Source organism: Pteronotus mesoamericanus, unplaced genomic scaffold, assembly GCF_021234165.1.
Source record: "Pteronotus mesoamericanus isolate MK-2021 breed Mesoamerican mustached bat unplaced genomic scaffold, CSHL_Meso_final scaffold_21, whole genome shotgun sequence".
In the NCBI taxonomy this organism is placed as follows: domain Eukaryota; kingdom Metazoa; phylum Chordata; class Mammalia; order Chiroptera; family Mormoopidae; genus Pteronotus; species Pteronotus mesoamericanus.
In genome coordinates, this window is record NW_026555310.1 from 3,011,519 (window position 1) to 3,032,907 (window position 21,389).

A 21,389-nucleotide genomic window follows, 5' to 3' on the forward strand; every position below is an offset into this window, starting at 1 on the left:
CCTGCTATACCAACCCTGCCACCCCATTCCCGTTACAGCAGTTTGTCAGCAACCTTAGAAGATGTCACAACAGATTCACATTGGCATGTGGTGTCCATCCAGTGTGGGTAGTGTGGGCCTTCAACCCAAAAGAGCTGGGTAGGAACCAAGAGGGCAAGGCAGTTCACTCACCTGGGAAACAGAGTAAGCCTTTCCTTCCCAGTGTTGCCTTGTGCTCGGTAGACTCAGAGCACAAATGCCTATGTGCTTTATTGTAATCATTAAGAAGCAGAAGGCTCTGGGACAGCATTTTTTTTTTCAGAGTTCCCATTGTGACCTACTCATGGAAGCAACTGGAATTTTAATTTAATCAATTTAATAGATTAGAACAAAATCAAGTAGAGTAGAATAAAATAGAGAATATCAGAGTGCATGATACATAGTAAGAATAACATTTCATGATCTTTTTTGCTCCAATTTTATGTGGTATGTGTATATGTGTGTACTTTGTCACTACGCAAAATCATTTCTTAATATGATTGAAATTAAAAAGTTTAAATACCTGGCATATCAGTGAAGAACACAGACCCAGATTCCAAAATGCCTACTTTCAAAGTCCGGCTCTGCCACTCTCTAGCTGTGTAACCTCAGGCAATTACTCAACCTCTCTATATCTCATTTTATGATTTATAAAATGGGGATAATAGTACCCACCTAATAAAAGTTGTTGCAAGGATTAAAAGAATTAATCCATGCAAAGCACTTAGAACAGAACCCCTAAGAATGTATAGGTAGGTAGTGGTGCTGCTGCTGCTGCTGCAGTAGTTATAGTGACAGGTTTGATGGGGAAGTAGAGGGGTATGTCATTGATGTTATCATTGTTGTTCTTGTTGCAGTTGCTGCTGCTGCTGCTGCTGCTATAGATATATCAGCATGTTTGGTGAAATATACCTACTCACATTCCTAAGCCACATATGTAAAATTCTCAGTAATGTTGCCTTAAAATGCATGGACAATGCTTAAGACAGCACCTGGCACATAGCAAGTGCTCAATAAAAGTTAACTACTGTTATTCTACCATGGGGATCAATCCAAGGAGGAGGGAGGACCTGAGACCTTTGGCCATGGTTAACTTCCTTTACCTCAGAAAAGAACCCCAAATCAAATGTCCCTCCTTAAAGCCATACTGTATCCCAGCTTCCCCAGGGGAGAATCTCTCTTCTTAGGCAGAGGGAATATGTTGCCAATCCTCGAGCAGTCACACTACTGGATAAAAGAGAGTTTGGACAATCCAAAAAGTCTGGTTTTTGTGAATAATTCATAAATTTTTATTTCCTAACAGATCATCAGATATTCTCATGATTTATGATAATATTATAATGTAAGTTATAAATCAATGCTATGCTCACTCATCTTGCTTTTTACCTAATCCTGAAACCTCCTGAATGGTCAGCAGCTTAGGGATACCATGGGTCTGAGGGTGAGGGAATACGCTGATGATGATCCATGCAAGTATAATGGAACTCCAAAGAGAGCAAGAGAAGTCAGGCTTTCACTGCAGCTAGACAGATGGAGGTTGGAGTTGAGAAAGAACTTCCCAGAAGGAGGGCAGGTAGTCATGGTTTCCTAAAGGAGCTTACATTCTATCTCCCATTTAGGGAAGCTTTATATTAAAGAGGAACACTCATTATTCTGGAGTGGCCACCATGTTTGTGGAGAGCAGGTGAACAAAAAGACAAACAGATCTGGACATCAGAACCTCCTCTTTTAGTCCAAGTGGATTTTTTTTCAAAGGATGACAGAAAAGAAAGGGCAAATCAGGTGGTTTTAACATTAGGAAGTTTTTTGTCAGTTCATTCTGTTCCTGTGGGGGATGTTGAAGCAACATCCTCAAGATGAATGATGACTTAGGAAAAATAACATCTTGTTGGGGGATTCAAGAATTCTGTGATTAAAATGTCCCTGCCATAGCCTGAACCCCATCTTAATTTTTAGAAGGAGGGACTGAGGCACTAAGAGAAGGAAGAAGACATGGTTTCTGGAGCTCCCCGTCTGACAGGGAAGACAGACACACATTTATGAGAAAGCCGAGAAGTCTGAAGAGGGCTTCTTTTGAGATGTATCATCAGATACTCAGGAATACAGTGCCTACTGACAGTGCCCATTCTCAGGCAACGTGGAATGTAGCTAGTCTGATGGGAAAGGCAAGAAAATCTCCCTGGAAAGAGTGAGGAGGGGCTTCAGTAAACAGGCAAGCAGGACAGTATTGGTGCAAAGGTTCACATGGAGGTATTTCAGAGAGTGGGTAGACCGTAGAGGAACCTGAGGGCCCTCGAAGGAAAGGGATGAATCATGAGGTGCTCTTATGGAAAAGAGACCTAGGAAGTAGTAGGGCCTGTATCATCTCAGATTCCACTCTGTGGCTGAGGGCTGGGAGGCAGCCTGTGAGCTCTACATTTGGAGGACACCAAAGCATCTGCATGCTAGGCCTGTAGGGAACAAAGAGCCCATGCCCTTTCTAACCTTGTAGCTCATGCTTTCTGTTCACAGAAAGAAGGCACAGGCCAGGTTCCAGGGAGAGAAGTTGAAGGGTGGGGGAATGGATGTTTACACAGCAAGCAAACTGTTAATGAGGGAATTGGCCTCAGGTGCAGTCACCAGGAAGGGCCGTTGGGTTGGAGAGGCCCAAGTCAGAGCCCGGCCCCTTAGCCAGGACAGCCTGGTACAATGGCCTATAATCTGTGAAAGGACAAGGGGCCAAAGGCCCCCGTGGATATCCTGAGGGAAATGAAGCTTGACTGAGGAGTTCTGCTCTCGATGAGGTCTGCCCAATAACGAGGCTAAGCCCTGCAACTTCCCCAGCCCAGGTCCTTGCCCTGTGGAGATTCAATGTCATAAAGCTGGAGCCATGGTTGCCTACCTCTTCAGGTAGATGCAGTACCCCTTCTCTCATCAACCTCCTCCTCCTCTGCTCTTCCAAACTGAAACTGTCCCTTCACCATTTTTCCCTGAATTTTTCACCATTGTTCCTCCACTGTCCTCCACTTCCCTCCTCTTCCCTCTGTCTACCCAATTCTCCCCTCCCTGACATCCTCCTCGCGCCCCAATCAGTCTTTGCCCTTTATCCAAGTGGCCCTGGAGAGTAATAATCTAAGTCCAAGCATCTTCTCCCTCTTTCTTCATAAAAATCTATTTCTATCTTTCCTTCCCAACCCTACCACCAGTCTCTACACTGCCCCAAGGCCTTCAGGATCCTTGCCCTTGTTGGCTGGCTTTCCCTATCATGATCCTCATCATCGCTCAGGTTGAGGAGTTTGCTTTGGTCAAAGACACATCTGCTCACTTCATTCCTCCTTCAGGCCCCAGGCAGAAATGTCTCCCCACCCCACTCCCTACCCCAGGAATGACCTCCCTCTGGTCTGCTTCACCAGCTCCCCAGCCCATCCTCCCAGAGAGCTTTATACAATAACCACCAAGCTTTGATGGCTCCATTACTCAGCACTTAATATGCAGCTGGTATTCATTTCATTCATTCAACAAATATTTATTGAACACCTACTATGTGGCAAGCCCTTGGAATATATCCCAAACATTTGTACCCATTGGTGTGTTGCAAGGTTTGCAGTTTTGTTCATGATCTGGGTGTATATCCAGCTTTTTCCTTAAAACTGGAAACTCCTCACAAAAAATGGTGAGCACCCCTCCATCCTCTGGTCTTAAACACTGAGAACACTCTAAAGGGCCCAGAAGAGGGCACCGGAGGGAGGGGATTAGTGAGTGTGTATGTGTTAATGTGTCATATGCAAACACCATCTACTGTTTGACACATTTAATGATGGCGGACGGTGGGTAGATGGGAATGCAATGAGAGAAACTCATCTTTTCATTGGGTCAAAACACACCAGGCTCTGAGTGCCAGCTCTGCCACTAACCACACAACCTGAGCCTGTCTTTTAACCTCCTGAGGCCTCAGTGTCCTCCTCTGTAAAACTAGAATAACAGCACCTGCTTCAGAGGGCAATTATAAAAATTAAATGCATGAATGCATATTGGGCTCTTAGTATAGTATCCAGTATGAAGCAAGGTGAACAACAAGAGATGTTATTATCTTTTAGGTTTTGAATAATATTCATAAAATAGTTTCTACACCAAGTATGTACTACTTGCATAGCTTTATTTTTAATAACCATATACCCTAGAAAAATTCTTGCACAATTATACTAGAAAACATGGGAAGTTCATGGCAGCTCATTTTAGAATACAAGCTCTAGAAACAACTGCGAGCCCATTCAGGGTAGAAAGATGAATAAACTGAGTACTAATGAAATGAACACTATACAGCTATAGGAAGGAACACTGAACAAAAGAAACCAAACATGAAAGAACGCATGCAATATGATCCCATTTATATGATGTTTAAAAACGAGAAAATTAAGTAATATATGGTTGAATATTAAAACTCTAAAAAAAAGCAAAGGAATGATTTAACACAAAATCCCAGAGAGGAGCCATCCCTATGCCAGAAAGGAAGGGGGTACAGTCAGTGAGGTTCACAGGGAGGTCCTAAGTTACACACCTCTTGTAGTTCTTCCACCTATACAATCTTTTGTGTGTGTGACATATTTCACAATAAAAACCATTTTAACTTTCATAAAGCTCACATTGCCGGAGCCAAGACCATAGAGTGGTGATTCTGCTGACTCCTCCCCCGAAAAAAGTTTTTCACTCAAAGGAAACATGCAGGTTGAATGTCCCTTCAGGTCTTCAAAAATTAGCAACAACTTGTAATGCTTGAATTTAATAAAATGATGCCACACTTGAATTTTATTTCTATCTGGTTTTCAATTTATTCTTGCTTTTTAAAAATTGCTTACCAAGTGTCAGCCATTAGTAGTTGCCTCATGCTTATGCATGTCATTTTTATAAGGAGTTACACTGGTAGAAAAGGTAAAGTGAGTGTGAAATGCACCTTGACTCACTGCGCTTCTCCTCAGGACACCGAGCCAGCTGGCTTGCTGGGAGCGCCACTGCCCACTGTGGGCAGTGCCCAGGATTGGGGAGGAGATTATAAAGGGCCTCAGAAGTGCTGTCCAGCTCCCCAAACACATTAAGTGACAGCAGGTGCCACACCCTCCTCTGGGATGACCGAAGGGCTGACACAGTCTGTTACCCTATGTCTGTCCTGTCACAAGATCCCATTCCTGCATGTTTTGCACAGATACCCAGAGCCCGACTCCAGACAAACTCTATTTTCTTCTCCTTCCTTCCCTTTTCCCATCGACCCCGCCTCCTTCCTTTCCCCCTCCCCGAGCTGCTCTGCCTACCTTTGCCCCAAAGGCCCAGCAGCCACAGGAGGCTGCCAGGCAAGTCATCTCACTTCTCTGTTTGTCCCTCCCACTTATGCAAACTTCTTATTTTATGAGATAATTTTTCTAGACCTGCTCTGTTGGAATGAGGGTGCTTCATGGATAAATAGAACACAATGCAACCTATCATGGTTACTTACAATACACTATTAGTAAACAAATAATTAAAATGGTCACTTTCCACCACCACCGCCCCCCCCCTCGCCAGGCCTTAAATTCTTAGGCATAGGATCCTGCAGATCTAACCCATACTCCTCTCCGGTCCCCCGCCTCGCATTGCCCTTGTGCCACACTTACACCCCATTCTCCCCTCCTGGTTCTACCATTCCATCTCTCGCTGACTCTGCCCATCTTCCTTAGACTGATTCCCCAACCCTAAGCCCACAGATATTCCCTCCAGAACAACTCTCTCTACCCTCTTGATTTTCCAGGGATTAGGCAATCGAGGGTTGTCATAGCTTGCAGGTGAGAAGGCATGGTATCTCCTGAGCTCCACTACTTATAAGCTGGAGACTTTGAGCAAGTTATTTAGCTTCTATGAGCCTCAGTTTCCTCTTCTGTAAAATGGGGATAATGGTACATACTTCATATGATTGTGAGAATTAGAGATCATTTATAGCATGTAATGAAGGTAGGTGACTAATAAAAAGAAAATATCCTCTATTCAAAATATGTTTCCCTACAGAGTACTTTATGATTGCAATGGGGGAAATGCAGTGAAGCGATCTGATTTAGCATTACCAATAATAGAACAGTCTGACATTTTGTGCTTCTTGGCTGATGCAGTAAGAGTTACATAGCATCGCTTATGAAGTATCCTGCCCCAAAATGTTTCAGTTAAACCTAGTCAAGACTCTAGACCAGTGTGATCCAATAGATGCTTGTGTGAGCGTGGAAATATTTTATATCCGTACTGTCCAATAACGTAGCCACTAGTCCTGTGTGACATGTGGCGAGTACAATTGAAACATTCAATTTTGAATTTATTTAATGTCAACTAATTTAAATAGCCACGTGTCTCTATTGGCTATCATACTGAACAGCCTCTAGAGTTAACTTCCAGTTTATAGAAAATACGAGGGCTACAGCCACAAGTTAAAGCACATTAAACCTAGTTTTACAAATTTGGGGGACAGTTGGGAAAATTGAAATGGAATAGTTAATGACACTTAGAAATTATTGTTCACTTTCTTGAATGTGAAAATGGTACTGTCTTTATTCTTAAGAAATGCATGCCCAAATATTTAAGGGTTACATGCCATGCTCCCTGTAACTGTCAAATAATTAGACCAACGTGAAAGGAAATATAACACTACGTTAACATCTGTCAAATCTAGGTATCAAGGTAAAACATCTCAGTGTGTTTGTTGTACTATTCTTTCAACTTTTCTATATTTGGAGAGTCTCATAATAAAACCTGGAAAAGACATCAAATTTTAATAATGCAGTAGCTGCTGCCATGGTAGGAACTCAGCATCCCACTGGACAATCCAGGAAGGGGGAAAAATCCAGCTTTGTGTTTTAGTGGTACTTTAGCCACTCCTGGAATGGAATTTAGACCTCAATCTTTCTGGGGTGTCCTCCCCACTCAATCCCCAACACACTCGCACAGGCCCCATCCTCCTTGCTTCTCCCAACATCTGGCCTCTTCCTCTCCTCCTGGGCCTGTTCTTCTCTCCCTTCCCCTCCCCTGCCCTGCCCTTCTCTCCTCAACACCTTCCGCTGAGTGCATGCCCTGCTGGCAGGACACTTTGAAGATGAAACATGCTGAGTCCCCCTGTGGCCCAGAGATTGGCTTCCTTTACACGGAGTCGGGTGCAGGCCACTCTACCACTAAAGCACATTCTAGAGAGGGGTTGGACCGGGCTAACCGCCCAAGCCCATAAAGCACAAATTGCCACAACTCCATCTGCATGGCCAAGCCCCTTTCCATTGGAGCATAAATAGGACTGGGGCACCTTGAGGTACACATTGGAGTTCCCACCAAGACTCCAGATCTCCCATCCTTTACTCTGCAACCCAAACCTCCAGAAGCACCATGACCTGTGGATCAGGATTCTGTGGCCAGACCTTCAGTTGCGTCTCGGCCTGTGGACCGCGGCCCGGCCGCTGCTGCATCACGGCCGCCCCCTACCGCGGCGTCTCCTGCTACCGTGGCCTCGCCCGCGGCTTTGGCAGCCAGAGCCTCTGCGGGGGCTTCCGCTCCGGCTCCTGCGGCCGCAGCTTCGGATACCGCTCTGGCGGCGTGTGCGGACCCAGCCCGCCCTGCATCACCACCGTGTCGGTCAACGAGAGCCTCCTCACGCCCCTCAACTTGGAGGTTGATCCCAACGCTCAGTGCGTGAAACATGAGGAGAAGGAGCAGATCAAGTGTCTCAACAGCAGGTTTGCTGCCTTCATCGACAAGGTGGGTGTCCTTGATCAGCCTTTTCCTGAACTTTCACTTCCTCTGCAAGGTACTGAAGGGACGGACAGGTCAAGAGGGGTGAGGTGTCCAGGTGAGCTCCCAGTCTGATGGAGGACAGGACACGGACAGACACAGAGCTGCATATGGGAGAGGCAGGGGCTCCTGATTGTTAGCACTGTTCCATAGATATATATATATACCTCTGTCCACACAGACAGGATCCCCACAGAGAGACAAGGACAAGGCTTGGAACTGAATCAGGGGGAGGAGGCCATACATGCACACAAGATACAAGAAATGCCCATGAGAAATAGGAGCAGGACCTCAGGAACATCTTTTGGAAGGTGTCTTCAATGGCACCTTTTCTGAAAATCACTCATGTTCACAACTCAGGCTAGCCACTAGAGGGGAATCAAAGCAAAACACCCTCTCATCAGCTCCCGACTACATGCCACCTGGACTCATCAAGTAGGGATAACACAGTTCACCTGAGAGCAGGAAGTGACCTTTCCAACCTGCTAGTTACCACCCCTAAAATGGAAAAACCAGATATGGATCATAATCAGGAAATCCAGAAGTGGGTTTGTCTTCACTACTTAACCCTGCCTAAGCTCTGCTGAGCTCAAGCTTTGAAAATTTACGTAAAGAACCCCCTGCATTGGCATAGCAGCACCAAGAGCCATCTCACCCCTCTTCCTACCCCAAATGGCAGGTGCGCTTCCTGGAGCAACAGAACAAGCTGCTAGAGACCAAGTGGCAGTTCTACCAGAACCGCAAGTGCTGCGAGAGCAACCTGGAGCCGCTGTTTGAGGGCTACATCGAGACGCTGAGGCGGGAGGCCGAGTGCGCGGAGGCCGACAGCGGGAGGCTGGCCTCAGAGCTCAACCACGTGCAGGAGGTGATGGAGGGCTACAAGAAGAAGTGAGTGCAGCGTCGCTGACTGTGACGTTGGGCACAGGAAATGCCTTAGCTTAAAGCCCACTGGATTAGACACGAGAAGAACTTCCAAGTAGGGGGAGCAGCCCTGCAGGCCAGCTTGGCAGGTGCAGCAGGGCCTTCTCACCTGAGCATTTGTTGTCCAGAGGCCCGCCTAAGAGTCGAGCTGATTCCCCCAGGAGACCTCTCCCTTTCTTCAGCCTTCTCTTCTCAGAGCCCGATCGCCCAGCGGCCGTCGCCTCTGCCATGTGGGGAGGGAGCCTCTGCTGTCTTCCAGGCCCCCTGCTCCCGACCTCCCACCTATAGTCCAGGGATCATGGATGTGAGATGAACCCCAGTGTCGCTCATGGCTGACATGTCCTGGGGCTCTGGGTGTGCTACTGCGTAGGGTGTGAAGCGCTGATGGGCTCTGGGACTCATAGGTCCCGCGCCTGAGCAGGGATGGACACCGAGGTGAGGGGAGGCAGGGGCTGCAGTGACCCAGAGTGGACGCCGTCCACTCCGAGCACGGGGCCGCGTGCTGAGGCCTTCTTTGCCTCCTGAGGTGACTTCAGAGCAGCTTTGGGACACAGGGCTATGAGGCTCCAGAAGATTAGCCCCATGGGCCCCTCAGTTCAGAGTGGAGACACCCCAAGTCCAACCGAAAGGACCCACAGGGCTGCCAGGGATCTGGCGGTGTTGGCAGGTACCTAACATTGCCTTCGCCAGAGTGAAGTGGAGGGGGCGTCGTGGGAGACCTGCCCTTCCCTGACCTCCCTCTCTGCCCCTTCGGCCTCAGGTATGAGGAGGAAGTGTCTCTCAGAGCAACAGCCGAGAATGAGTTTGTGGCTCTGAAGAAGGTGAGTAATGTGGTGTCTGGGAGCGCAGCCCCAAGGGAGCTCAGGATGACAGACTGATCTCAGAAAGACCCGGGGGGTCTGGGGGGGGGGGGGGGGGGGGGGCGTGGGCTCAACCTCCTGTGGCCTGCAGTGACCTTGCCAGGTCAGGTGGGGGATTCCCAGAGATGAGGGCGTGGGAGACACGTCCAGAGCTTCGACAAAGGGCAATAACCTTGGAATACCCACTAGCACCCTGTCCCGGGCAGGGGCATGGCTGGGTTGAGCTCTGGATGTGCTGCTGTGCCTCAGAGGTTGCGGTGTGTGGGTCCCGTGGAGGCCTGGCACCTTCAGTCCCTGTTGAGGGACAGTGTCCTGTCTAGGGCTGTGGGATGTCTGACGAGAAGGAGGGACAGAGACCCAGGGTGCGGGGGAGGAAGGGACAGAACCCGGAGTGGCCAGGTGGAGTCTGGGAGGAGAGCCGGGGGGACAGGGAGGAGTCAGGTGGCTGAGCGGGGGGAGTCTGGGCAGGTGTGCGGGAACAGGGTGAGTAACAGGGGAACTGGCAGGTAAGCTGTGTGAGGGGGGAAGGGGAAAGGCTGATGGCCCATCTCCAAGGCACGAAGGGGCTTGCTCTCAGAGGAGGTGGGGGGAAGTTTGAGGCCCATCCCAGGAAGGTCAGAGGGTATGGAGAAGGGAAGGGAATGGGAACACGGGGGCTCCTTCCCCGCAACCCAGCCTGCGTGAATGGGTGAGAAGAGAGAGGAGTTTGGGGTGAGGATCACCAGGGTAGGGGTCCTCTGAGCTCAAAGACCGCCCACCTTTCCAGGAGGTGGACTGCGCCTACCTGCGCAAGTCGGACCTGGAGGCCAATGCGGAGGCCCTGACCCAGGAGATCGACTTCCTGCGGCGACTGTATGAGGAGGTGAGGGGTTGTGTTCTGGGCAGACAGCTGGCAGCGGGCCTGGAGGAGAGGGCTTTGGCCTGAGGAGGGAGGTGGACAGGGTCTTGGATGAGGGGCAGGGGTCCATGAGGGTGTGGGGGCTGGAGACCAGGGAAGAGCTGAGAAGATTGGGTGCACACTGTTGTGGGCGATGCTGAGGCATAAACACGATGCCCCCTCCTCTCATGCCCCCAGGAGATCCGCGTCCTCCACGCCCACATCTCAGACACCTCAGTCGTCGTCAAGATGGACAACAGCAGGGACCTGAACATGGACTGCGTCATTGCCGAGATCAAGGCTCAGTATGACGACATCGCCACCCGCAGCCGGGCCGAGGCCGAGGCCTGGTACCGCACCAAGGTGGGTGGCACGGGACACCTGCCTCCTAGATATGGCAGCAGGAGGGAGAGGTGGGAGGTCAATTTTAGAAAAGGCTCCTTTTGTCTGGGGATTCTGGTCCCTAGCGATGGTAACAGAAGGGCAGGGAGCTCTCAGGTTGAGGGGGCAGAGCAGGGCTGCCATGGATGGTTGCACAGGCTGGGCACCGTACAGCCTGCACCGTCATCCACGCTGTCCTGAATGGGTGGGACATTACACGCTCCGCCTCTGCTTCCCCCCAGTGCGAGGAGATGAAGGCCACCGTGATCCGCCACGGGGAGACCCTGCGCCGCACCAAGGAGGAGATCAACGAGCTGAACCGCATGATCCAGAGGCTGACAGCCGAGGTCGAGAACGCCAAGTGCCAGGTACGGGTCATCTGCGCCCTAGATCGCCAGAGAGGCCAGGGGCCTAGACAGGGTCTCACAGGCCACATGTGCTCAATCTGGATCTCGCCATTTGTTCTCCAGCCCATTTGCAAAACTTAGGGTGCCAGGGTGTGTTCACTCAGAGGGACCCAGATAATGAAGTTGAGGGGCCTGTTCCGGGGGTGTTCCCAGCTGGCTGGGAGAGACAGGACACTCCCAGGAAATGGACAGAGAGACCCGGAGACCCTAACCCACCTTGTTCTCTTCTGGGTCCCCAGAACACCAAGCTGGAGACTGCAGTGACCCAGGCGGAGCAGCAGGGCGAGACGGCCGTCAGCGATGCCCGCTGCAAGCTGGCCGAGCTGGAGGCCGCCCTGCAGAAGGCCAAGCAGGACATGGCCTGCCTGCTCAAGGAGTACCAGGAGGTGATGAACTCCAAGCTGGGCCTGGACATCGAGATCGCCACCTACAGGCGCCTGCTGGAGGGCGAGGAGCACAGGTAGGGCCCTACCTCACTAAGCTGTCATTTTTGTTGCATAAACAATGGTCTCCTTTTTGCACGGCTGAGCAGGGATCCTGGGATAAACCTGTGGTTTATCACATTGGGGGTGGGATCAATTTGGAAGGGCTCCACTGAGACCTCTGCTTGTTCATTCTTGACTTGTGGGCTTCTCCCCAAAATTTGTGGAGCTTGCCTGCCACTCTGGTCAGGTCACTAATACTGCCGTTTTTCTCCTTTCTTCTCAGACTGTGTGAAGGTGTTGGGGCCGTGAATGTTTGTAAGTGACATAGCCCCTGTATGGGTGGATTTACTCTCCTCCTCTAAGGGATGACAGAGTCTGGAAGGAGTGATTTCACTGGGACCTAAATATAGAAGGGCTGGCATCCCAGCAGGAGGGGTTGGGACCAGACAGCAGAAAGACCACCGCTGTGGGACTGGATGGGCCTAGTGTTCTCAAGTAGAGATACCTGGGGAGGAGCATCGTCCGGGGATAGGATAACTTGCCCACAGAATATTGACTCGGGCTCTGGGGTTGGCAGGTGTCAGCAGCTCCCGTGGCGGAGTCGTCTGTGGGGACCTCTGCACGTCAGGCTCCAGGCCAGTGACAGGCAATGCCTGCAGCGCCCCTTGCAGCGGGAACCTGGCAGTTAACACAGGAATGTGCGCTCCCTGCGGCCCTTGCGGCCCCTGCAATTCCATCACCTCTTGCGGTCTGGGCACCTGTGGTGTGGGCTCCTGCGGCATCAGCTCCTATGGCGTGGGCTCCTGTGCCAGCAGCTGTCGCAGATGTTAGGCACCCCCGCTCAAGCCCCAACCCGGTGTCTCTCCCACCTAGTACGGCCTGGTCCAGCCCTGAGGCGGAGCAAGCACTGGGTTACTTCTGCGCTTTGAAATGTGCGTCCTGCTCCTAGACTTTTATGTGTATCTGTGATCCCCTCTTCCTTGATCTTGCCCTCTCCCACCTACTCACCCCACCCTGTGCTGGGAAAGGCTACCCCAGAAAGAAGTCCCCTTAGTGCCCACAGGAAGGAAGCTCCATGGCAGGAAGGACCAGGACCAGGACCCTACCCTGGGCTGTCATGGAGCCAGTGGCCAGAGTCCCCCAGCCTCTCCCCTTCCTCTTCTGTTCACCTCTGTCTTGATCTGTGTTTCCAATAAATCAATGTAGCCAACACTGGGCCTTGTCTCCACCTGTTATCTTAAAGGTCACCTGTTATCTTAAAGGGTTGGGGTTTGGGAGGGTCTTGAAAGTCACATGGAGCAGAAAAAGGCTTAGTCTGGGGTTCCAGTACAGTCCTCTGTCCCTGGGCTCACAGCAGTCTCAGATTTAGCCAAGGGTTGTGCTAGGCCTGCACACAATACAATTTACACAACCTTATTGATTTTATCCACATCACCTTTTATGATACCTCTTGAAGATGAATAAACCAGAGCTCAGAGATGCTCAGAAATTGGGCTATGCTAAGTTCCATGTACAGCTGGGGTTTGAACCCGTGTGCACCTCTGGTGCTCATTTTACCAAACCACAGCTGCCTCCCAGAAACAATCCCTGTGCACCCCTATGAGCTGATGGGTAAGGAAAATGAGGTCCTCCAATCCCTCAAAGCCTAAGGAAAATCACTCACTGCTGTGGCAGGGAAGACTCATGCCTAAGTAATTTATTAGACTTCTTTAAGAGATAAATATATGAACATGACTTAAACTTTCAAAAAGCCTTTGATATGGCGACTTGTTTTTTAAAGGAGTCCCTTTGAGGTTTGGAGGCCTGCCATAGCTGATAAATTACCTCAAAAACAGAAAACAGAACCTAACAAGAAGATGATGTGGCAGAGAGGTGAGCACGCAGACTCTGGGGCCAGACTTCCTGGGCCCCAAACTGGGCTCTGTTCCTTCCTCACTGAGTGACCTTGGACAATTTACTTACCCTTTCTGTGCCTCAGTTTCCACATCTCTAGTGAGAATGATAAAAAGAGCACCTATCTCAGGGTGGATAGATTAAGGAATTTCATATATGTAAAATGCTTAGACAGTGCCTAACACAAAACAGTCACAGTGTGTTTATCGTTAGTTTTTTTATTTGTTTTTGTTGTTGTTGTTGTTGTTGTTGTTGTTGTTGTTTTTGGCAGGATGTAAAGTAGACACCCCTCCAGAGATCGGGGCCTTGGCCAGCCTCTCATTACACTTACATCTGTGATCAGAGATTGCAAGTACAGAGAGAAACCTCCATGTCTTCCAAAGTCATTGAGCTTCTTCATTCAGAGAACTGTCCCCTTCCACGTCCCCACTCTGACACTGATGAGGATCTTACAAGTGGTGGTGGGAGTGGGGAGACAGCCCCTTAGCTTCACTCTGGGCCAAGGCAAGTCCTTAAACATACATCTATATGGCAGGGTGAATCTCTAAATTTTCAGTCCCAGGCCCAGAAAACTATAGCAGAAATGTTAACCCCCATCTCTCAGGGCAACAGAAATAATTACTAAAACATGAGAGACCAGAAGTGAGTGGTCTGAAAACAGAAAGTCTCTTTTAAAGAATAGTATCAATCCCAGGTGCCCTGGCCACCAATGTGGCTCCTCCACTCTCCTGATGGAATTCTGAGCAGGACAGAGGACTGGGGGAGTTCCAGAGTGTTCAGTTGTCCTAACCAGCCCTCCATGCTATGATACCACACAGCTCAGAAGCAGGCCCTGTCAGGAGTCCAGGCCTGAGGCTCAAACAGAGACGCTAACACAGCCAAGTTGCATGCGACATATTTAAGTGCAATTAAGTGTGACACAGACATCCGTAGCCAACAGAGGGCTGACCCCTTGAGGTACCCAAAGCGATGACTGCACTGGTGACCACCTTCTTCCCTTCAGAAGCCACCCCGACTCATAAAGCTTATAAATGGGCTAGTGAATGACTCTCCATAAATATACCAAGTAATTCTCTCCCACCCCAGGCTGGAATGTGGTCCATGGCCAGGGAGCCCACTCAGAGAATCAGTCCCCAAACTGCAAACATTGCTGGTGACCCAAGTGGCTCTGGCTCAGCAAGACACTCAAAGCTGCCCCAAGCTCCTGGGATCTCTTGGACTGATGTCAGGCTTGGGATTTAGAAAGGAAAAACACAGGTGACAACCAGTCTTCTGTGATGTGGGCTGCAGAAGGCTCACCAGAAATCCTGCCTACAACTCCTTAGGATGTTTCCTTCTGCACTTCCCACAAATGATCAGCGCAGCAGGAGCTGAAAAAAAACTAACCTTGAAAATCACAGAATGTCATTACCTAGCAAAATGTGAGGAACACAGAGCCCAACCAAAAAAGCTTGCAGAAGGGCAAGCTCTGCTCCCAGGAGCTGCTTTGCACTGGGAATGTTGCTAAGAGCGTTTACATAGTTGGTGTCGGTCAGTCTGGATCAAACGGGGCTGGTGCAGGAGTCCGGTGAGGCCATGTCTCCTACCCTTCAGGTAGGTGGCAGCCTGCCAGCCAAGTTTCCGTCCCATTCCTCTAGCATGAGATTGCTCTGTTTAACCAGGAAGGGAGCAATTTAGATACTTTTGGGCAGAGACCCAGGAACACACAGCAGACACTTTGGCACTGGTATACCTTAAAAGGTAAAGCCAGAGCCTCTGGCCAATGATGCACCTTAGCCCTACCCAGGGACTTAGAAAGCAGGAACCTTTGTTTCCCAGATGCGTTGATGATGTAACCTTTGTGCAATAGAAAAGAATGTGAGCTTCATGAATGGAGGCATCTCTCAGGCTGTGTGGCAAGGAAAGAGCTCAGAAACCTAGACCTTCACTGCTCACGCTACCCCCTCAAACTGGCCTATCTTCTGCCCCCTAAAGTCCAGTAACCTCGTTAAAAAAAAACACAAAACACATAGACCTGGAGTAGAGGCAGAACTGAAACCTCAGTCTGATTCCAAAGACCAGCTTTCTTCCACCATACTGTGTTGTTCCTAGCCCACCATTAGATGAATTGTTAAGCTAGGACTCAGGCCTGAGCCACCCAGTTGTGTTCATATCCCCCAGCTCCAGTCTGCGATGGTCCTCAAGTGCCCCTGCCTGGGCAGTAGAAGGCCCACCCTCATCCCTCGCCCACTCTATTCTCTTTCTGGTCTGCTTCCTTTTTTATGACCTGCCTCCCCACCTGACTGGCACCTCCAGAGAGCCAGGACTAGAGTGTTGTCTTGCTCGCCAAGCACCATGTCTGACTTTCAGAGGCCCTTGAGTAAGTGTTTGTAGAGTGAGTGAGTGGATGAATGAATGCACTTTCCAGCTCCTCTGCCAAGAAGAGCTAGGATGGGTGCTTCTTGGCAGTGCCCCCAACCCCAGACCTGGCCAGCTTTGTCTTCATTCTAGGAATAGCCTGAGGAATCCAGGTGCAAAGAGACTGGTGGCTCAGTCCACTGCAGAACATTTTTATTGCAAAGGAGTCGTCCCAGGAAAAGAGGGCCGGGGGCAGTTCAGAGGGGCAAAACTACACTCAGACTTGATGCTCCGGTGTGAGGGACAGGAGGGAGAGGTGAGCTGAAGGCAAGAACCATAGGAAGGGTGTCTGAGACCAAGTCTTTGGGGCAAATCTAGGGTTCTTCGACTTCTGAGCGGGTCAGGAAGTGTTCAACATCCACGGAAGCTTCTGCAGCTGAAATCCCCGACACAGCAGGAGGAGCCGCAGCGCGCGCAGCCGCCGCCAGGGGCACTCGTATCCAGGGTGTCAGAACCAGCTCGCAGCGGCCGCAGGGGGGCGGGGCCCGAGGCCGAGCCTGGCCGGCAGGTGGGATCGCTGCCCTGGGCTGATCAGAGAGCAGCTGCTGGAGAGGAGGATATCCCCTTCCCTCCCTCCGTCCCAGGAGACAGACATACAGACAGTTCCACCAGGAAGCAATGCAGAGACCCTCCCCACTAGAAGAGAGACGTACACATTCCCCAAAAGAATAGAAACAGACCCCCTTCCCCCAGCACACAGGAATACAAAGACCCCCAATAGAAGAAATAGCCCCTGGCAAAGGGAGGCAGAAGAAGCAGACCCCTTCTGCCTTCCTAAGAGGATATACACATGGAAGGAGGAATCAGATTTGGCCCCTTTCACTCAGTATACCCATGATTTACTTACTGAGGCTCCCTGCTCCCTGTCTCAGGCCAAGCCTGCAGGGAGGAGGAAACAGGTAAGTGCATCTATCTTCTAAGTGTAATAATGTACTTTCTCTAGGACAAAACACCCCTGGCCCTCTCCAGAAAGGCAGAAATCATTCCACCCTGCAAGCTCCTTGGTTCTCTCAGATCCCCACAGGCTTTGGAGTAAATTTAAATAACTCACTTTCATTGATGACTTCTTGGAAGAGGAAGAAGGCAAAAGATCTATACTTTTGGGGGCCTAAACATCTTGAAAGGGAAGACCATGGGTGAGGGTGCATTTTAAAAGAGACTACAGAGAAAATAGATCAATTACCTGAAGAATATTGTTCAAGCCTCACTTAAGCCCTTCTACCTGTGCATCCTTGACCTAGTCCTTTTGCCCGCCCTGAGACTGTTTCCTCATCTGTGAGATGGAGATAAAAGCATCCCTCCCAGGACTTTTGTGGGTTTAAAGGAGATAATACATGTAGCATGCCTGCTGCATGGTGGGTCCACTCCCCCTCCCCCGGAAGCCCTGTGTCCCCAGCTGGATGCAACTGGCAGTCCTTGAGTCTCTTCTGCTGCCTGAGGGTAAAAACCAGGCCTTACTTGTTCCCAAAACCGCTTCCCCCAGGTTTTAGGAAGATGGGCAAAACTGAGGAGAAGGCACTTCACACTGAGACCTCATTCCCCCTGGCTGGACCTTGCAGCTGTCATGATGGACAAACTAGCCCCTGGTGTCTGACCCTGGTGGTGAGTGACTTTATGAGTTGCCCCAACCCAGGTATCATGGTGCTCATTAGCTGGGGTCTTTTGTCTTCAGGGCTGTTGAATAGTAGGAACAAACTGGCTCCAGGAAAACAAGTGCTTGGATACTCAGGTCACCTTTCCCCACCCCATCCCCAGCTGCTAAGGACCCAGGTGGTGACACCCCCCCACCCCACCCACGTGCTGTGCTATCTGAAGCACCATCCAGCCCCTACCTGCTCTCCTCGTCCTCCAACAGCTTGCGGTAGGTGGCGATCTCAAAGTCCAGGCCCAGCTTGACGATCATGAGATCCTGGTACTCCCGCAGCTGCCGCACCATGTCCTGCTTGGCCCGCTGCAGGGCGGCCTCCAGCCAGGCCAGCTTGCCCTTGGCACTGCCTGAGGCACCCTCCTCCTGCAGAGCTGGTGGGTGCTTGGCTCCTTCTAGCTTGCAGGGCTGGGGGTGAAGGGAAGGCCACAGAAGGACATCCTTGATCCTCACCCATTTCCCCTCAAGGATCTAGACCTTTTTCAGAGGCTGGAAGGCCAATGAGGATTATAGATCATTGTGTAGATTGATCATGCCTGTTGTGAAACGTGTGTGTGTGTGTGTGTCTGCCCTGCTACCAGGATGGAGATTTGAGACCAGCCCTCTGGGATGGCTGAGAAAAAGCCTTTTACATCGGTATAGTAACACTTCTAACATGAGCTCAGGTGCAAGAAGGATCAAATGCTCCTTAGCACAAAATGCTGACATTATTGTTTTATCAGGGAAACTAATAAGAAGGCTATCCTGTTCTCAGAGAAGACTAAAATTTGTAGACTTTGGGGAAAAATAATAATATAACTGCTTGCCTTGGTGAGGTGTGTTTGCTGCTTAGAAAACCAACAGAGGGGATCAGAGCAGCCATGGCTCGTGGGAGACTGCACCCCAACGTGCCTACCCTCTCACTCTACCACCTCTAGAACCTGAACAGCTCATCCTCTCAGGGTCATCAGCCCCTGGAGAAGCGCGAACCCCCACAAGTCTCCCTCAGTGCCTGAGACACTTGCCTTTACAAAAAACAAAAAAAGACCAAAGGAGAACCCCTTCCCTGGGCAGCGCAGAGGGTGAGCTGGCAGGGCTTGGCGGAGAGCGGAGAGCGTGCTGGGAGGAGAGAGAGGAGGCTGACAGGGAGATAAGTCAGGGAAAAGAAAGCATTCATGTGGGAACTCTCCTCTCTAAGGCTTAAAACCCGAGTCACCATCACAAATGCCTACAGAGGTATGGCTGGGGGCATCCAAAGGTAAAGGTCAAATATTAACTATATACAGCAGTATCCAGTTCCACAGAGAAATGTGCATGCTTTCATCATCCTGAAATCACCAGGACCTCTTTCATGTTTCCTGTCTTTCATTTCTCAGCCTGAGAGAGAGATGTAGCTATAGCACCTTTTCTCTTCTACAGGGATAATAGCAGAGCTAGCCAAGGTGAGTTAAATGGCAAAGAACCTTCTGCCTCGGTGTCTAAAGAGTCAGTCTGGAGTGGTGGGGGCTGTGGAACAGAACGAAACGCATCCCCCTGTGAAGGAGACAGAGGCCTCTCTCCTCTAGCCAAATGTTACCATGTGGGATCGTAGTTTCATATCACCAGATCCGCACATTTTTAAAGAGGACCCAGAAAACTGGATTTCTAGGTAAAATCTTGCAGTTTTTGAAGATGAGCTCAAATTTAATGCTACATAGGACAAACAAAACACACAGGCATGAAACTGTACATACACATAAAAAACAATATACAAACAAGCATACCTATTCATACATGTTTATCTACATGCTAATCACTTACCCACATGAACTATGGGGAGTTGTAGGCAAATGTAAGCATGGCATATACATATAGCCACACTCCTGTTTGCTCAGACATTTACAAAGAGAAGTTCTATTTCAAAGGATGGGGGTCTAGTCTAGTTGTCATAAGTAATGGACACACCTGAACCATCACCACTGTGTCCCCCCTACTCCCACCTCTCACCTGACTCTCAGCACTGTCCACCTCCACAGTTAGCTGCTGGATGGCCTGGTTAAGCCTGTTCAGCTCCTCCTTGCTGTGCCTCAGGCTCTGCATGTGTCTCTGTGTGGTCACATTTATCTCTTCACACTGGGGGTAGGGGCAGCAGAGTAAGGGGAGGATCGGGGAGACAAGGAGAGTAAATATGGACACAGCAAAACAGTTCCAGTACCCACCCATCTACCTGTTACCATGGATAGATCATCTAACTTTTCTGGGCCTCTGCTGCTCCATCTGTAAAATGGGGATGATAATATTTCCTGTCCACAAAGGTTGTTGGGAAAATGAAATGAGCTTAGGTGGCACCGCGGCGGGTGTTCCGCCAGGCCTGGAGATGCCAAAAGTAGCATGAACTCAGAGACAAGGGGCAACAATGCAGGGCAACAATCTACTGAGTTGAGATTTTGGACTGAGATCACATAGGGTTTATCCCAAGAATAGGGATCATCCCGGGTATACGGGTCAACTCTAGGAAACCGTCAGTCACCACTTATATCATCTAAATTAATACAAAAAGCATTTAACAAAATTCAATAATTTCTAATTTTAAACACCTAAGAATATGAATAAACATCCTTAATTTGATTAATGTTATTAATCAGAGATGGATCCAGAGTCCAGTTTCTCCTGCAAACCCAAGGGAAGGAGCCATAATCTGGGGGGGAAGGGCTGTCTACAAGAAACAAAATCAGGTGCTTTTCCTTTCCTGCGCCTTGTCTCCACAGACCAACGTACAAACAGCCCAGGCACAGTAAGTCACTCTAGCACAATGCCTTACACTCTTCAAAATCTTTTCCCTTTACCACCTCACTGGGGCTCACAACCACCTGTGAAGTAGGCCTGGTAGATGTTACTGTCTCCATTGTCTTTCCTAGGGCAAGCTGATGCTCATAACATCTACCGTGCTAGAAGTAGAGTGCAGAGGGACATGAATGACCAACCAGTCAGCAGCTGAACCAGATCAAATCTTAAGCCCATACTCTTTACTCTACTCTCTGGGGTAGATAAAGTCACACACCTCTTCCACCCAAAGAATAGGAACCGTTCACACCAGCTCAGTGCACATTTCTTTCTAGGGAAGATGAGGTTTGGGGAACAGATATGAATAGACTGAAAAATATCATTGCCCACCAATCTCTGCCTTATCCCCACCCCCACTTCCCACCCTTTCCTATTCCCATTCCCAAAAGCTATAGACACAGCAGGTAAGCTTGTCCCAGATGTGAGTGAAGTCCAAGACCCTTCATCCCGTGTGAGCCTATGAACCATGTAGAGAAGTCTTACCATGATGAACAGAGCTGTATGTAGTCTCCAAGCCTCTCGTGAGCACTGAGCTGAGCTCCAGCCCAAGGAGCTTCCAGAATCCTCAACTCTGATGACAAGGCCTCTCCTTCTTAGAGGATTTGTGACCTCACCTTGTTACAATTGCAGAGTTCTGACATGGAGTACAAGGGGGTCATTCTATGAGCTCAGATGGAAAAGTGGAGGTCCCTGGCCTGGAATAGGCCTAAAAAAGGAGATGCAAGGGGAAGACAGGGTAGTTCAGGTGGGAGAAATGTGTGGGGATGAGTTTGGGCTTATGTAGTGGGCAGTGGGGAGCCACAAAAGGTGTATGAGCGACCAGCCACATTGCTACCAGATAGGCAATTTGGGGAAGCCTATCTGGTACCAATAGGGAAGACAGACTAGGAGGGAAACTGGGACTGAGGATTCCAGTTTCAAGACTAGGTAGGAAATCTGGGGTTATGATTCTAAACTGAAGTAACCACAGGACTAGAGAGCACAAGCTGCTGTTGG

General features: G+C 49.7%; 2 protein-coding genes across 2 annotated transcripts; one reads left to right on the forward strand and one right to left on the reverse strand.

Moving 5' to 3' along the window:
• Positions 1-7,383: 7,383 nt before the first annotated feature.
• LOC129084584 (keratin, type II cuticular Hb1) lies at positions 7,384-12,487 on the forward strand. The gene is made up of 9 exons (XM_054590789.1): positions 7,384-7,752; positions 8,465-8,673; positions 9,467-9,527; positions 10,333-10,428; positions 10,642-10,806; positions 11,067-11,192; positions 11,471-11,691; positions 11,940-11,971; positions 12,234-12,487. Exons 1-9 carry the CDS (start codon positions 7,384-7,386, stop codon positions 12,485-12,487), a joined length of 1,533 nt encoding a protein of 510 aa, XP_054446764.1.
• A 4,298-nt stretch (positions 12,488-16,785) lies between these two features.
• LOC129085089 (keratin, type II cuticular Hb1-like) lies at positions 16,786-21,052 on the reverse strand. Its single transcript, XM_054591503.1, has 4 exons — positions 21,008-21,052; positions 19,578-19,682; positions 17,779-17,999; positions 16,786-16,825 (listed from the first exon to the last, which is right to left on the reverse strand). Exons 1-4 carry the CDS (start codon positions 21,050-21,052, stop codon positions 16,786-16,788), a joined length of 411 nt encoding a protein of 136 aa, XP_054447478.1.
• Positions 21,053-21,389: the final 337 nt, after the last annotated feature.